The 17,669-nt window shown below is 45.6% G+C and overlaps 1 protein-coding gene across 3 annotated transcripts in view; it reads left to right on the forward strand.

Annotated features, from left to right (window-relative positions):
• RPTOR (regulatory associated protein of MTOR complex 1) overlaps positions 1-17,669 on the forward strand; it is a 314,905-nt gene that overhangs the window by 234,113 nt on the left and 63,123 nt on the right. For all 3 annotated transcript variants that reach the window (XM_048818846.2, XM_048818851.2, XM_048818847.2), the window contains 4 exons: positions 1,190-1,307; positions 2,868-3,008; positions 3,502-3,660; positions 13,863-13,981. In XM_048818846.2, coding sequence (XP_048674803.1) covers positions 1,190-1,307; positions 2,868-3,008; positions 3,502-3,660; positions 13,863-13,981 — 537 coding nt within the window. The remainder of the gene's footprint in view (positions 1-1,189; positions 1,308-2,867; positions 3,009-3,501; positions 3,661-13,862; positions 13,982-17,669) is intronic.

Consider the following 17,669-nt stretch of genomic DNA (forward strand, 5'->3'; position numbering starts at 1 on the left):
AATTGTATCCTCCTTCGCTTCATTGCATAATGTATAAAGAAAACTGTCCTCTCCAAGCAGGTGTCACAGCTCCCTCCACGTGAGCACAAGCTGCCTCCACAGCATCCCTATGAGCTATTCTGCTGCAGGACATCTGCAGAGTGTCCCCATGGAGTTCTACTCACACATTAGTGATGCACTGTACTCTAGTTCATGTCTTGGCTGAGGATGCGGCGGTGGGATCAGCAGTATTTCAAGCGTCTTTGCTACCAGCTTCCTCACACCCACCTCCAGGCTGAGCACTGCTTGCCAATCATCTATGTGTGGAATATATATAGGGACCATCCCTCGAAGAAGTGGAGGTTACGTTAACTGGAGTTTCTTCAAGATGTGTGCTCCCTGTCTGTATTCCACTACCCACCCTTCGTCCCCTCTGTGCTGTATCCTGTTGGATTTGTGATAAGAAGGGGAACTAGAGAGGCGTCGCCCCACACTGCCTCGTACACCCTCAGTTGAGAGCACAAGGAGCACGGCTGCGCATGTATGGGCCAACAGACACTGCTTTAAAGAATTTCCAGCCTCGGGCGTGTGGCGCACATGTGGACCCATATGTAGAATACTGATAGGGACCGTACAGCTGGAAGAACCTCGAGGTCAGTAAGTAACCTCCTCTTTAATAAATTGCAGTTTGACAAACTATAGTAGAATTTGTACAAACTCTGTTGGTCTCATTGGTGCTCCCCTGGTGCACACAAGCCTAATTTACACTCACGTCTTTGTTAAAAGCCCTTTTACTTTGGTTGAAACACAACACAGGAATTCTAAATCAGAGTTTTTTCTCTCTAACTCTTCTTTGAATTTTTGCTAGAGTTCTGTTCCAGGCAGACAAGGGTCCATCTGACGGATGCGCTTTATTTCTAATGGCAGATTTCTTGACAGGCAGTGGTTCCTGCCTGGAGCAGGCTGTTTTTCCTGACAGGAGAGAATCCCTGCATTTTCAGTGATTAATATCCCCTCTGCTTTGATTGTTGGGTATCCTTTCTTCTATATTGTGAATTATTCTGGCATGGCCTATTGGCCAGTGGTTTCCCCTCTTTCAGACACATATGTTCCTTGCAGCCAGTTGTTTTTCTCTCTCTCTCATACACACACACACACACACACACACACACTAATCAAAGGTCTGTTTCTCTCTGCTTTCTATCCCCAGGAGCTGGTGGTGGCTTTGAGTCACCTAGTGGTTCAGTATGAGAGCAATTTCTGCACTGTTGCCTTGCAGTTTATGGAAGAAGAGAAGAATTATCCTCTGCCCTCTCCAGCTACCACAGGTACATCCTTTCCTCTGCTCATGGCCAGGGGCAGTTTTGATCCTTATAGTGCTTGGGAGTCTTAGCTGAGGAATTTGATTGCATGACCTATAGGCACCAGTGCTACAAAGTTTAATGATGTTATGGGCAACTCTCACACCTGTTCTGCAGTAAAATGCATTACAGTGCCAAACTGCATCTCAGGGAGATCTCCCTCTGAAAAGCCTGAGACGTGCTTCTGGCTCACCAGGGAGTCACGGAGACTGAAATCCCTGCTCCCCTGAGAAGAGATTTCTCCAGGTGCGGGTTAAAGCATGTTGTCAAGACAGTGCAGTGAAGCTTGCACTGATGTTACCCATGTTGCACTTGTTGGGTAAACAGGGGACTTGAGGCTCTCAGGCTGTTGAATTGATGCTGCCAAGGAGAATCCTCATTGTTCTACAGTGAGCCAGTCCAACTGTTTGTTACTTGAGAGACTCAGACAGGAGACCGTGAAGACCTTCATATTGCTATGTCCTGCTGCAGTGGGGCTGCATGCTCCAAAGCCTTTGGTTTTTGATCCTGCTCCGCGGTGCTTGATGTGCTATTTTTTCCCATCTCTTCCTTGTGTATTTTGCTTCATTTGAGGAACTGAAGGTCCTAGAGAAATTATTGCTGGCCTTTCATTTTTTAGAAATTAAATAAATTGGAACTCACCAGGAATAACAGAACTGTTGCGACAGGAACTTGCAGAAGAGAAGATGAACTATTTCCGCAATCAGTAATTAATCACTTCTTCATCTGAAGTAGTGAATCATATTAGAGAACTAGTTTCCCCCATTTGTCCTTTCTGCTGCAGAAAATAATCATCCCTTACAGTTCCATAGCACTTTTCATCATCCAGAAGGATGCCAAAGTACTTTATCAGCGGGATGTTCAGGAAGCACTGCTCCCATCGCTGTAGGGGAATGCAGCAGATGTTCTGCAGCAGTAACATTACATAAGTGCTGTTAGGAATGGAAATGAACCCTGACTTTTCCAGTTGAAATTGCAGGTATTCAGGGCATGAAGTGAAATTTGGCCAGGAAAACCAGGATTAAATAATCCTTTATTATGGAAAATATTCCCAGATCGTTAGTGAGCGGAAGCGATCAGCAATTCAGATGTAAGGCTCTGAAAGGTGTCCCCTCCAGGATCACGTTTGGGCATTAGTTCGGTATTGGCGTGGAGGGAAGGGTCAGCAGAACCACTGCCTGTCACACCCCTATTTTTCCTCTTGTCTTTCGTTCAGGGACTGACCAGGCTTGGCTCTGCTTAGCTTATGGGATGTGTAAGGACCACGGCCCAAGAAACATGGTGCTATGGTCTTTGTCCTTTATATGAACAGAGAGGATTGGGGCAGGGGGAGTAAAGATACCAGCCCTTTATCATAATTTGCTCTTTGTTTAAGGACAGCTGGCCGTGACTGAGCACCCTTCTTGTCAGTTGTTGGTTTTAAATTGTTTTAACCATTTGCACTGATCACACTACATTGCTGTGGGATGGCTGCTCCCCGGTTTCTCTTGTGATGACATGTACAATGGCTAAACCTTGCCCACACAGAGTGTGGGAGTTTGACGCCAGTGCGAGATGGCCCATGTACTCCGAGACTTCGTTCCGTCAGCTCCTATGGGAACATCCGAGCGGTCACCACGGCTAGGAACCTGAACAAGTCTCTGCAGAACCTCAGCTTGAACGAAGAATGTAAGATGGCTTTCAATATGCTTTCATTTTTTCTTACCTCTTGTCTCACGTGAGACTTTGTTTTACTTTGTTCCTTTGCGAGTTCTTCCCTGCTGTGAAATCTCACGTGGAAAGCATCTCGAGCTGACTAAGTGTTATCGCATGGTATCCAGTTGCCAGCCCCGAGGGGAGATATAGGGAACCCCTTAACCTTAACCCTAACAGGCTGAAATTCTCTGTTCAATAGTATTGACTTTGAGCTACTGGAGACCAAGCAGGGCACCTTCTGATGCACGTGGTTTTCACCAGCCTGAGTCACTACTGAAGCCTTGATGCTTACCCTCTAATTAAATGTTCAGTGTTCAAAAAGAGGGCTTGGTGGATTTGCTTTACCAGAGGAATTTCTGTTCACTTGTTGAATGTCACAGGGTTCATAACGGTCAGCTGATGCTTGAGCAAAAACGGTTCTGTTGGTAGCGTTTGTGTTTGTGTCTCCCCACGTCCCTTTCGGCAGCTGGCAGCTCTGTTGCGTTTTCTCCCGGGAATCTCAGCACAAGCAGCAGTGCCAGCAGCACCTTGGGCAGCCCTGAGAACGAGGAGTATATCCTGTCATTTGAGACCATCGACAAGATGAGAAGAGTGAGCTCCTACTCCTCGCTGAATTCACTGATCGGTGAGTAGGGGCTCTTCCACCTTCCCTTGGCATTTCCTACTTTCTTTACCTGCCTCTGGTTTTGGCTCGAGATAGGTCACATTGTAACAGCAAGGGTTTTCCTTGTGGGTACATGCAATCATGCTATCTGAGTGGGGTTGTATGAAGAAAGGAGAACGGGAGTTAACCTGAAGGTCTTGGGAGGTAGGGCAGGGAATGGGATGTAGCAACGACATAGCTGCATTTCTATAGTCGTAACCCTATCTTGTGTTACAAAGGGTAGGATTCCTGCTAAGAACTTGAGCATGAAAAGGGTAGCATCTACTGGAATCTTACAGCCCCTGCAGCTTCATGGGCTAGGAAATGGATAGGAAGGCTCTTCATTCCATGGACCTGATATCTGGGCTCAGTGGCATGGACTTCTACCCTCAGTTGCTTTTCATGTAAGCTGGGTTTAGTCTGCTACACAGCACAGTCTTCAAACCTTGTTAGTCTCCGAGGAAGCCTTACCCAATTGATTTTCCAGCTAAGTGCGTTTGTACATTATTACATGGGGGGTGAGAAGGAAAAAACCCTGGCTTTGTCCTAATTAGTTGGCAAGACAGCTTGGCATTTCACAGAAATGAGCTCTGAACAAAGAGTATCATGGGTGATCACTTACATCCATTACCTCCCCAACTACATCCTCCTGGAGAAAGGTGAGAGAACACCAGCTGCAGCATCTATTGATCTGCAGAGCACCAAAGCTAAACAGTCCTGTTCTGCCCTGGAGCCTCAGCCCTCTTGGTAATACGGTAATACACTGAATGCTGCAGAGTTGAGATGTTGGTGCCTATAGCGAAGGAGGAAGGGAAATGGACTTGCATTTCCACAGCACATGGTTGATTTGCATGTTGGATGTCGTCTGGCATTTTTTATATAAAACTGAACTGGAAGTTCTGCGCTAAACTCGTTCAGTTCTTTGATTATTTTTCTGATGGCTTTTTTAGGCAAGTCTGATAGCTACAGCAACATTTTTCTTTAGCTGATCATCTTTTCAAACTGGGGTGGTAAGAGCACAGCCAGCCAACATGCAAGGGTCCCAGTGTGTGGAACGGATGCTTGCTCCGTGGGCTGGAGAAAGCGCACATCAGAGAAATGATGCGGGAGGCTCGTATCCTTCCATTATGGTCAGTTGTGTGGGTCCACGATCTTCTCCTAGCTTTAAAAAATCCCTATCCAACGTTGTCATATGGAGGAGTAATAACCTGTAGCAAATTGGTGAATGAAAACCCTGCACGCCACACTCCAGTACTAGAAGTATTCTGGGATCCTGCTACCAAACAGATCAATTGACATCTATTGTAGATCATTAATGGATGACTGGAGGGTCCCCAGGCCCTTGAGACAGTTTAAAATTAATCTTGTCCCATCCTAATAAAGTATCGTTGTTAGACTCTTGAACAATCCAGTCACATGACGTAACAGATAATGACCCTGGTCCCTTCTGAGTGGGCACAACAGGATTGCTAGAATGCTGTTGTCCCTGTGGCAGGTTAAAACCTTAGCTCCCTTTCCTTGCTGACTCTCCCACCTATCTTTCCACTGGAAGGAGCTGCAACCTGCTTGATGGTTTGTTTGTGTTTCAGAAGCGCTTTACAGCGCAGTTGAGAAAGAGTCTAGGAATGAGCTGGAGATGAGTGAGGGGAAACTTAAGAAAACAAAAAGCAATGCTCCAAAGCCTCCCTCATTCATATTCAATCAGGAAGAGCTCATATCCAGCTGTAAACAACATAGCTTATAGAAGTCTTTAAAATTCATAACTTACACGGAATCCCATTACCTTCAGCATTTGCCTGTTTAAAGCTGGAGTTTTTGTCATTTCTGCTAAAGAATTGCAGTCTCCAAAGCTGCTCTGTGCTAGGTCCCAAGAGAAATTTTTTTTTTTTTTTTTTCCAGAATTTCATGAACTCTGCCCACTGTGTTCAGGCGACCTGTTGCCATGCAGCAGGCCAGGGATTAAGTTGATCCTGTAGTGTCCCTCCTTGAACTAACAAGGCCAGCTGAGACTACTGTTAATTCAGATGGAATATATGGGCCTAAGAGTCAGTGGTGTTAACATGACCCCTTCACTGTCCAGCATTAAATACTGTTAAATAAGGTTCGGGGGTTGGTGTACAGAGACCTGAGCCTGCTTAATACCATGGCAAACACATTATTAAAAATCCTTTTAACCTTTTATTAAAGATTCAGAAAAGAAGCAAAAACAGTTAAAGAAATTGAAATATAGAGTACAAAGTAAGCCTTTCATTTTGCCAACATTCCTTGTTCCCTTTCCCTTTAAATGTAGAATCTCTAAAGGAAAAAGCCCCTTGTTTGATATTCTCTTAGTAGGTATTAAACATGGTAATAACTGTCTTTCTGGGGAAAGGAGAAGTTAGCTGAGATGGGCAGAAGCTGGTGGTGTTGCTGATGTTGTTCCTAGAAGACAGCACAAGGAAAACTTACATAAGAGGGAAGAGAAAAGAACAACAAAGACAGAAAATCTGTCTCTTGTGTTCATTTTGCCTTGCAGCTCACTGCTGGAGAAACACAGGCATGGCAGATGGTCTTATTAGCTACTCCAAGCCCTGGCAAACTTGTACCAGTGTTGAGTTGTTCAGGGCATTGCCTTTATCTGCCTCTCTGGCCATAGATTTACTGTAGTGTTATAAAATATACCGCCTTGGTCAGCTAACCCAGACACTTACTAAACAGAAGGCAAAAGAAGAGGGATAGGAAAGAAAACAAATAAGGTGGGGAAGGAAGAGAACACACAACGTGTGTGTGTGTGTGACAGTGTCTCTCATCCCAGGTGATATTTGGGATTTAATCGGAGCTGGTGGAGATTACAGTGTCATCTGAGACCTTCTCTCTTGTCTCGTCTTATACAGACATCATTCAGGATATTAGAATGAAGAAGGTTCAGGGTCCCAGGAGATGGTTGGGGTGGCAGCCATGATGGAGAAACTTGCGCCCCCTCTTTCCCCCCTCTCATCTTTGTTAGCTAGCATTTGCATCTCTTTGTCTGTATTTTTTCCCCAAAAGTCTTTTTTATGGACCCCAAAAGGGAAAGATGGGTGGAATAGCCCATCCCCTCATTATTTTGTTCACCAATTAGGCCTAATTTCTGATACACCAACTTCAGTCCATTAATTTCTGGTCTCACACTTCTCTTGTTTACTAGGCATGATCTTAACACAGTCCTTGAGTTAAATTAGTAGACCTTTTCATTTAGACTAATTCAGTCTTTGTCTCTCTTTTCTCCCTTTTCCCATCAATGTTTGCTGTTAGAGGTTATTGTTTGCTGTTAGAAGGCCAACGGCATATTTGGCTATATTAGTAGGAGCATTGCCAACAGATTGAGGGAAGTGAATATTCCCCTCTATTTGGCACTGGTGAGGCCACACCTGGAGTATTGTGTCCAGTTTTGGTCCCCCCACTACAGAAGGGATGTGGACAAATTGGAGAGAGTCCAGTGGAGGGCAACAAAAATTATTAAGGGGCGGGGACACATGATTTACAAGGAGAGGCTGAGGGAACTGGGGTTATTTTGTCTGCAGAAGAGAAGCGTGAGGGGGGATTTGATTACAGCCTTCAATTACCTGAAGGAGGGGGCATTCCAAAGAGGATGGAGTGAGGCTGTTCTCCGTGGCGGCAGATGACAGAACAAGAAGCAATGGTCTCAAGTTGCAGTGGGGAAGGTCTAGGTTGGATATTAGGAAACACTATTTCACTAGGAGGGTGGTGAAGCACTGGAATGGGTTACCTAGGGAGGTGGTGGAATCTCCATCCTAAGAGGTTTTAAGGCTTGAGAAAGCCTTGGCTGGGATGATTTAGTTGGTGTTAGTTCTGCTTTGAGCAGGGGGTTGGACTAGAGGACCTCCTGAGATCTCTTCCAACCCTAATCTTCTATGATTCTATGACTGTGACACTTTAGAAACTTTCACTCACTTCTCACAGTTGAGTTTACAATGCAGGTCAATTTGTAGGCCCAGTTATTAAAACATCACCATTCTCTTTCTTTTTTGAGCCCCCTTTAGAGGCAGCCAATTTTGTCCATCTTCCTTCCAGGTTATTTCCTTAAATCCTTAATTTGCAACAAAGAATGGACGCCATATGCGGCTCAGAGAGGTGGGTATAAACTAAGCAAGAGCCTTGCTTGGCATCTGCCCTGTCTGAGGAAACACACCCGACATTGCTCTTTAGTGCCTGCCCCTCTGGCTGGTGGAAGGAGCAGTAGGGACTTGTTTTATAGCTGTGGCCATGCCAGGTGTTTGAGAAAGGGGAAGAAATGAAAAAGGATTTTTTGGAGGAACAGGTCAGATCCATTTTAAAAAAACACAGCCCCTAATGTTAGGAAATACAGATCATTTTTGCCTAAAGTTTAACTTTCTGTCCTCTACATTCTTCAGACACACATCCAGCTATGATTCATTAGCATTCAGGGGCTTCTTTCTCAATTGCGGTATGTTTTATTAAAGAGTCCTTATTTGCACCCCATGCCATTTTGCTACAAGGTGCTCAGCGTTTAAATTTTCCTCTTATTTTTGCTTCAAATATTTTGAGGGGCAATCCAGGAAAGAGGAGTGAGTCCTTGAGCTGTGCATGTACAGTTCACCAGATTAGCTGGGTTCTGGCAGGTGACTGTCCCTTGGGTAGTTTTGGGCAGAAGAGTCATCTGTTTCTGGCCTTCCATTGCCCTTAAGCTGGCACCAGAAAGAATTTTTGGTTAAAACAGCTAGTTTGGGGTGGAGGCTAAACCTATTGCAGCCCTTTCCACAGCCAGATCTACCAGCCATTAATCTTGCCTCTTTAAATAGAAAAGGGGAGAAATTAGACATTGGTGTTGGGTGCCATGAGATTGATCACTTTTTTTTCCTACCCAAATGCTATGATTAAAGCCCCTCATTAGATGTGTCGCATGGTGAAGTGGAGATCATTGCTTGAAAGATAATGCCAAACGCATTCATCAAAGAGGAAAGGAGAAACTTGGAGCAATAAAATGCTGGAGATGGATTTTGTTTTCCAGTAGGAGAGTTCTAAGATCTAATTTGGATGGGGAGGGGAGACTATGCCATGTCATTCAGAATCCCTCCTAAAGGACTGGCTTAGAGCAACAGTTACAGTCAGAGGTGATTGTGATCAGACTGGGAGGGAGAAGCGGGGAGGCAGACCATAGGCAAATGGGAGAGTGAGGGAACAGAGTTGGGCAGATCTTGGGAGTGGGAGCGCTGACAATGGACTTAAATTTGCAATTAGACAATTCATTTAAAACCTTGTAAGTGCACATTTACACTGATGAGTAATTAGCTGACAGCAATGACCATATTGTTAGTAAGTATAAAATAGTAAACTAAGATACTGACTGTATTATGTGAAAACTAAATTCCACTCATAGACTTAAGCAATATTGCACTTCTTTATGCACTAAATATGCTGTAGGGTGTTCCATAACAAGCCATGCTCTACGTAAAGAAGGTGGAAAAGCCCGGTGGGATGGGCAAGGGCAGTGCTGGGAGTGCCAGGGCGCAGGTGTAAGTGAGGAGCTAGTGGGGTCGTGGAGTATGGGAGTAGAGCAGCATATTTTCCCCCACTTCCCCCCCCTCATTGTTGAAACTGAGTTGTCTTGGCCACAACCATACAGGTGATGGAACATGTAAGGGAGACGGGGAGTGGGTTAGTGGTGCTGGACTCTGAAGGTCCCTTTGTACACTGTGCTCATAACGACCTCGACCCCAAGGTCTCTCCTTAAGGGCACGAACCTTTTTCCTCAAGTCTCCTCTGGGATTAGCGAAGCATTGGACAGCCCATGCTCTGCTGTGTGGGTCGCTCTTGGGGGGGGCTTTACATTCGCTTTCCCTGTGGTGCAGACTGCACAGCCTAGAGCAGTGGGGAAACCCTGGGCTTGGCAGCCGTCCTGAGCCACTCTTCCCCTACATCACCGGGACTAGCCCATTGAGCGTTTCTCTGCATTGCCATGTATTTTCGGAAGGCGCTTATAATAGATTCCATCACCAGCTTCATCTTAGAGCAGTTTTAGCCTTGGGAACTACTACTGCTCTGCACTCCCTGAGAGAGTAAGAGCCCAGCAGTCAGAGGGCTCAGAGTGGCTGGAGTGGGGAGGTCTCCTCAGGATACCCCAGGTATAAGGGTAAGATTCGGCCATGGGTATTTTTAGTAAAAGTCAGGGACAGGTCACAGGCAATAAACAAACATTCCCGGACGCTCACGACCTGTCCCTGACTTTTACTAAAAATACCCTGGGGGCGGCGGGACAAACAAAGTGCTGCTGGGGCTTGCAGCTGCGCCAGCCCCCTGCTGCTCCTGCAGTAGGGGCCAGCCACTGGTACTCCAGCCCTTGGGGGACTGACCCAACCCCGGCCGCTGCTCCGGTGGCCAGAGACCGCTGCTCTGGTGGGCCCTAGGCTTGGCCGCCGGTCAGCTGTTCGGTGGCTCTGGGGCTGGCTGCCGGTCAGCCATTCCAGCAGCTGCTGTTCCAGCAGCCCCTGGGCTGGCAGCTGCACCAGCCCTGCCCCAGAAGAAGTCATGGAGGTCCCGGAAAGTCACGGAATCCAGACTCATAGCCTTACCTATGAATAGACCAAGGGTTCCACCTATAAACTGTGTAATTTCAGCAAGAAATGTTAATTCTCCAGCTGCTGTCATGCAGTATTTTGCCCCTAAGGAGTTGGGCTGCCACTCACACTTCCTGAAGTAGAGTTCACAGAGCCATCAGAATTTTAGATCTTTTCTCTATCCAAATCTAGGACTCACAGGATCTTATGTTTTACTCATGGGAAGAGAAGAGGGAGGTGGGGGATAAATTACAATGCAGAGGTGGGATTAATAGTGATGAGAATTGGATATCAGGATCCCCATATACCTCTCACTATTAGGTTTGAAATAGTTCAGCTGTGTGTGTCAGTCCAAAACTTGTTTTTCACGTCAGGAAGAACATGCAAAAACTAGTAAGAGCTGTTGTCTCCAATCGAAGATGCACAGATGCTGAGGTTTTGGTCAATTTGTGGGGTGTGGACTGCATCTCATTTTGGAGCTCCAGGTTTAGAATCACTGCAGTATTTAAGAGGCAAAAAACCTGATAAAGCCCAACCAAGGAAAGAGATTAAATAAAGACACTGGTGTTTTAACTTGTGTGTGCTGCACAGCTGTGCCCTTGCTGGACTCAGGTTGCAAGGCTGAAGATCTAAACCAATTGTGCTGCCCTGATGTTTGCTGTTAAATTGAATGAAGACTTATGCACGCCCGTACAAAACCAAAACAATCAGTGAAGAAAGGCAATTTATTTTTGACGTTCATAGCTGAAAGGAATCATTTTGTAAATCTGGTACTGCAAGGTCTATTTAACCAGTGTTGAATCAGTCCAACTAATTACAGAGCTGTCGTTTTAAATTAACTCTCCCCACTTGCCTAGTGCTTTGTCTGTGTCTCATGGATTTTTTTATTGTAGTCCATTATATGAAATGAAACCACTGTTCCCTCCTGCTGTCCGTATCTCCTTTCATTATCACTCTGACTCAGGTGGTTCAAGTTTAACAAGGAGCTGTCAGATGCGTCATTCAGCTGAACCCATTCAATGAGCAACTTTTGTTAGGGAAAAAATAATACTGTAGTGAGGGCTGGGAACACACCTTCAAGCACTAGCTCTAATGAGTATAAAAAGCCTTTATAGAAATTCCCTCTGTTCTTTTCAGAAGCTGTTGAGCGAATGAGGAATTGCATTGGTGAAGTCCCCCGTCCCCATCCCCACCCAAAGCTTAGATGTATAAAAAGTATCTTGGGGGTTTTTCTTCCTGCCTGCGTCATGAGTGAGGGCGTTATCAGAGGGGCTGGAAATACTGAAAACTAGATCCCTCCTGCTCCCACCTTCTTCCCCCCACCCGCTTGCTCTTTCTTTAAAAGAAACCAAACCCTTTAGATTCCCAGAAGCCCTTATGTAACTTCCAGCACAGACCCAAATGCATTGGAGGCAGAAAGCTGAGCAGGCTTCAGGGAGCCTTTGCAGCAGTGTTACGTGGCTGGCTGCGTCCGTGAATGGTACACTTTTTTCCCCAGGCTTTTATCACTTTGTCTGTCTTGTTTGAGTTGTTTTCAAGGTGAATTTGGTGCTTGTGAAAACTCAGACTAACAACAGTTGCCTCTAGCCTGGCAAACACAGGAACTGTGCCATCTTCTTCTGATTATCTTCGGGATTGCAGTCCTGGTCTTCTCCGGAGCAGAGACTTGCTTTTTTTTCTGATGATTTTTCTTTATTTTAAATATGAATAAACAACTTCTAAGGATGGGGATAAATTTTTGCCTTGTGGTCAAAGCCAGAATTTGAACCTAGATGTGCAGAAGTGGAAGACATGCTACACTCTTCCCCGTCACCAAGCAGAGCCACCTAACCCTTATTCCCCCAAACTTGCACCCAGTGTATCAGTGTTGCCTGGTTTTGAACACTTCTGGTTATGGTCTCTGCAAACATAGAGACAAAATGGAGCATGAATCTTTTTGGAGTCTGGTTCATCTTCACCTGCCATTACATCATGAAGGGCAAATTTGACATTGTTTCATCTTTGTGTAGCCCCAAATTGTTTCTAGGATCAGTGACGATCCTGTGTGAACCCTACGTATTGGAAGAGTGATGAAAGCTTGTGACAGTTTGATATACTGACAGCCTACGGTCCCACTGGCCAGCATGTTACTGTTCAAAAGGTGTCATCAACTGTGTAGTGCCAAAAGATCTGCATACACAGCTCTTGTTAGTGTTAACAGACGTTACTCTTGTAAATCCCTTGGGCTCTGGTGGGATGAGAGGCACTTTAATTTGGAGGTTGTGTGAGGCCATGGAAGTTACTTGCTGCCTTGCAGTTTGCAGAATGCCCTGTCACATCATGGTGAATTTTTCTGGCAAAAGGGAGATTCCCTTGTGTAACCTAGACAAGCATATGGAAAAGAGTGCGGTCTGTGCGCTGCTCAAGCTTGTAACTGCATTCGGCTTTCATTGTGGGCCAGAGTTCAAAACTGAACCGTCAGCATCTATTTTCTCTTGGCCTGAGCGTCGGGTATAGAAGCTATCCAAGGTGAGTGCTTGCTTGTCAACCAAGGGACTGCATCTTCCTAATGTAAAGCTTTATATTTAGATGCCTTGGGAAGCACATGGGGATATTAGGCAGCTTTCCACACCATTTACAATTCACTGTGACTCACTTGAAAATCCTATTTTAGTTCTCTTTTGTCACTACCTTATACTTAAATGGCTCTGCTCCCAAGATTGGTGTTATAACCCTAGTACATGGCAAATGATGTAGGAGGTGTAAAAGAAATTGCTAATGTGCCTAAAACTAGTCAAATAGAATGTTCACAGGAGCCTTCTCAATCATACAAACTCTTATTTATATGATGTGTAAGGTGCATTTATCACTCCCTCCCAGTGCATGTACTAAACAGCAGAAATTCAGTGATCAAGCTGGTAATTAACAAATTGACTTAGTTGCAGTTTGAAGGATTGACTCTCAACCTTCCACCCTGTAAAATGAATCATAGGACTGGAAGGGACCTCGAGAGGTCATCTAGTCCAGTCCCCTGCACTCATGGCAGGACTAAGTATTATCTAGACCATCCCTGACAGGTGTTTGTCTAACCTGCTCTTAAAAATCTCCAATGATGGAGATTCCACAACCTCCCTAGGCAATTTATTCCAGTGCTTAACCACCCTGACAGTGAGGAAGTTAATGAAGAGCCCTGATACCCCATTATTAGCATTTACATGTTAAATACACCGGTGGAATGTATAAAGTCCTGAACGTACCAGCTGGGTAGCTAACCTTTAATAGGGCAAAAGGATTTTAATAAATGTATCTGTTCAGAGAGACTCCAGTCTTCCTACCCATTGAGTAGACTTAAGATGGTCAAGTGGCTTGGCTTGGTCCAAGGGACTAGAAAATAAGTATTTTGGATGCTAATTCCGGGCAGATATTCTTTCTGTCCATAACCCTTGCAGACTTCCCAAAGGGATCCCACAGTGGGAATTTTCTTCTATTTCTTGGACTGGGTTTGAGTGCTTACCTTGATCTTCTCTAACTGCCATTGTAAAGTTCAAGAGCAGCTCTTGTCTCATGAGGAAATTAGTCCACATCAGAGGCTTGGGGGTGAGTGCTGATTTTTGATTTTTGTGTGCTCTCCGTGTTTTTCTGTCCTAGGAGTTTCTTTCAATAGTGTTTACACCCAAATTTGGAGAGTCCTTCTACATCTGGCTGCTGACCCCTATCCTGATGTCTCAGATGTGGCCATGAAAGTGCTCAACAGCATTGCCTACAAGGTATGACTGCCAGTCTTCATGTATCTCTAAGCTCTTATGTTTTGAGGTTTTTTCCATACTCAGGCAAAGTGTGGGTAGACTGAATCTGCGTATGCCTGGTTGGAAGGCTATGGGAAGTGACTGTAGCTCAGTCTGAGCCAGGACAGTACTAGTAGAAAAGAAACTTTAACATTCTAAAACTAAAACACTCAGATGAGCTCCTGGCCAAATAAAAAAAGACTATTGGGGGGAGAGGCTGGAATTATTTCAGAGATGCCATTATTACCTGTGGGCCTTAAAAACTGAGTTTTGCTCACTTGCCTAGCGAGTAGATCAATCTCTGGGTGATGCCGTACAGGTACTTCAGTAAATTATCCCTTTGCAAACTGAGGTAGATTATGCAAGTGGGACTGGCCTGCAGACTGAAGCCACAATGGCTCTCCAACCTAGGTGAACTAGTACATGTGAGTCTGCATGCAGACACCCTTCCCACTCCTCACCTCTTCAATACAGGCCTCAATCACCATGTTCATCACATTTCATCCTGCGAGGATGATGAGAAATCCCTGGAGACTGTTGACAGTGGTACTCCCGAATTGGCAGCATAAGGAGCTATAATAAGAACCCTCACCTCCCACCAGAAACCAAGCACCTGGCCACTTCAGTGCTTCTAATCACCAACAGCCCCGACTGGATTGTGCTGGAACACCATTTAGACACACTCCTCCCCACACAGCGGGATTCCACCTTCACGGTTGCTCCAGCATTAAGACCATGAGCCATTCAAAAGCAAGATGCTGTCTCTTACTGATTTCTGATGACTAGCCCCATCACTTTGACTTCAGCTCCTGAGCTAGCATGGCTGTAAGAGATGTCAGCAGCAGCATCCGCTATTTCAATGTTGGAGGCCTCCTGCTTGAAGTCCATTTTTCCCTTAAGAGGATAGTTCTTCATTTAAACCCTTTGTTTACTTGTTTTGAATACCCACATGGGTCAGCCTGCAGACTTCAAGTCTGTGCGCTGTGGTTTTTTGGATATTGAATAACTTCACCCATTAGGTGGTGAACTGAGCTCTCCCATTCGTGACTTAGGCACCAGACTAAATCTGTGCATCAGATTGGCAAATCTCAAATTCAGAGGGGGAGAAATTAAAACTTTCAGACTCCCCTTTCTGGACCATATCATGGTAATTATTAGACTCTTTGCAAAATGAAACTCTAGTTCTGCTAAAATTATAGGATTGGTGTGGGCATACAGAAGATCTAGGTTCTCCGTTTCCTGTCTTCCCTATTTTTTCTGGGGCTTACTCCCTTGCTATAAAAAGAGCTCCATGAGCACTACCAGAGAGGTGGTTGTGTCCTCTAAATGTCTTCACTAGCGCAGTACAATGCTGCTTAGCCAGCAGGAGCCATCGAATTTCGAACATCATGGTGTCAGGGTGGGTAATGAATGTTGTGCCAGGAATGGTAAATTTTCATGGTAATTTTTTAAGGCTCGGACCTAAGCCCTGTGACACTTGACAAAGTTTCTGTTTCACTGGAAGCCACAATCAATTCTGTATTTTGGGGGGTTGCTATGCTGGTTTGCTGACGGGTCCCCTATCTTGTGTCTGGCAGTATACCTAGGACCCCAAATCCCAGGCATCTTCCGAGGGTAGGAAGCTGCAATAAGGGCCAAAGACAGTGGGAAAAACCCTCTCATGATCATGAGAGCAGCCCAAGTTTCACTGGGCATCAGTGTGTGCACAGCTGATTGAGAAGTGGAGAACTGCTGTTCAGGAGGGAGAGCGAAGGAGGGTGGGGATTCACAGATTTGTGAAATGGAATGGCTGTCCACTGAGGATTTCGGCAGCTTGCATACATAGACCTCTTACATCTCATGCTCCACTTCCCAGGCAACTGCTCTGTGGCCCTTGTGCTGTCTCAGAGACAGTGATGTTTCAGATGGTTTTAAATAATTAAAGCATTTGTCTTTGCAAAGATTTTTCAGTTGCAGATACTTGACCTTTTGCCAAGTTTCCCTCTCCCCTCCCTTAGCCATAAGGTTGAGGAAGCGCCAATGTATGTAATTTGGCCAGGCACAGATGGCAGCGCTTCAGGCGGCCATGTGGGTAGAGGGAGTTTGGTTCTTAGTGCCTCATGATACCGTGGGTCTCCTTCCACTCCCACTTGTCTCTATGCAAAATGGTTTCTCTGGTTCCTGAAAAGGAACTTAGCTTATACGGTCTTATTAAAAACCCATCTAAATGGAGAGCTAAGGCTGCAAATCCCTGGTCAGATCTGGCCCTAACTCATTTCATTATGCCCATAAGTTCCACCATGAGGGCTACTGCCAGGATTTACAGCCTTCACTTCACAGGTTCCCACTCTTGTGAGCTGAGGCAGATCCTGGAGGCCCTGAAGTTATTTAAATGGAGTTCCTGCCCTTGAATTTCCTTTTTAGTTTAATCTTGAGTTTGCACCTTTTAGGTTTTTATAATATATTTTCTTAAACACCCAGCGGTGGCTAGAGGTGAGTTGGATAATACCCGCAAAAAGCAAAGGAGGACTTGTGGCACCTTAGAGACTAACAAATTTGCTCAAATAAATTTGTTAGTCTCTACGGTGCCACAAGTCCTCCTTTTCTTTTTGCGATACAGACTAACCCGGCTGCTACTCTGAAACAGATAATACCCGGTGAACTCACTGTGCCCTTGAAAATGTCTTGACATTCAGCTCAGAATCTTGACCCCCACCACCAACACAGGTACAGATTTTCTCTCTTCTCTTCCATGGAGCCACCGCAGCCCTGGGAGTTTAGGCTTGTTTATCAGAATCCTTTATGTGCTGATCAGAGCTTTGGATGAGCAAAAACGGGCTCCTTTAGAAGCCTGGATTGCCATAGGTTCATTGTGCCTCTTGAGCCGTACTGTATGGTACAGATGCTAGACACTCATTTCACTGATGGAAGGCACTTACAGAACACTGTGATGGGCATGGAATATGAACCTGCAAAGAACAGAATACTGTACATGGAGACGTAGGGAGGCAATAGTCCATTGGGTGAACGTGGGAGTCATAGTCATGTTAAAGACACACTCTAAGGGTGTGTCTACACTACAAAATTAGGTCGATTTTATAGCAGTCGATTTTTAGAAACTGATTTTATACAGTCGATTGCATACGTCCACACTAAGCACATAAAGTTGGCAGAGTGCATCCTCACTACCGTGGCTAGCATCCATTTACAGAGTGGTGCACTGTGGGTAGCCTATCCCACAGTCTCCGGTGCCCACTGGAATTCTGGGTTAAGATCCCAATGCCTGATGGGGCAAAAACATTGTCATGGGTGGTTTTGGGTACATGTCATCAGGCCCCCCTCCCTCCCTCCATGAAAGCAACGGCACACAATCGTTTTGCACCTTTTTTCCTGGGTTACTGTAGCGGGATGGTCACCCGCTCCTGGCCCAAAGGGGTTAAAAGCCAGCCCTGGGAGAGGGCTGGGGCTGGGAGCCTTAGGCTGGGCTGATTGGGAGGCAGCCTCAGCTGTGGCCACGCCCCAAACAGACTCAGCTGGCCCTACAAAGGGGCTGCTGGACTGACGCTCAGGAGACTAGCACTGAGAGGGAGGGACCTGGCTGCAGGGACCTAAGCAGAGTAAGCAGAGTACCTAGATTGGAGCAGGGCTGGGGAAGGGCCTGAGGAGCTGGGGGAGCTCCAGCCAGGAAAGC

The sequence above is a fragment of the Caretta caretta genome, chromosome 14 (genome assembly GCF_965140235.1).
Source record: "Caretta caretta isolate rCarCar2 chromosome 14, rCarCar1.hap1, whole genome shotgun sequence".
NCBI lineage: Eukaryota > Metazoa > Chordata > Testudines > Cheloniidae > Caretta > Caretta caretta.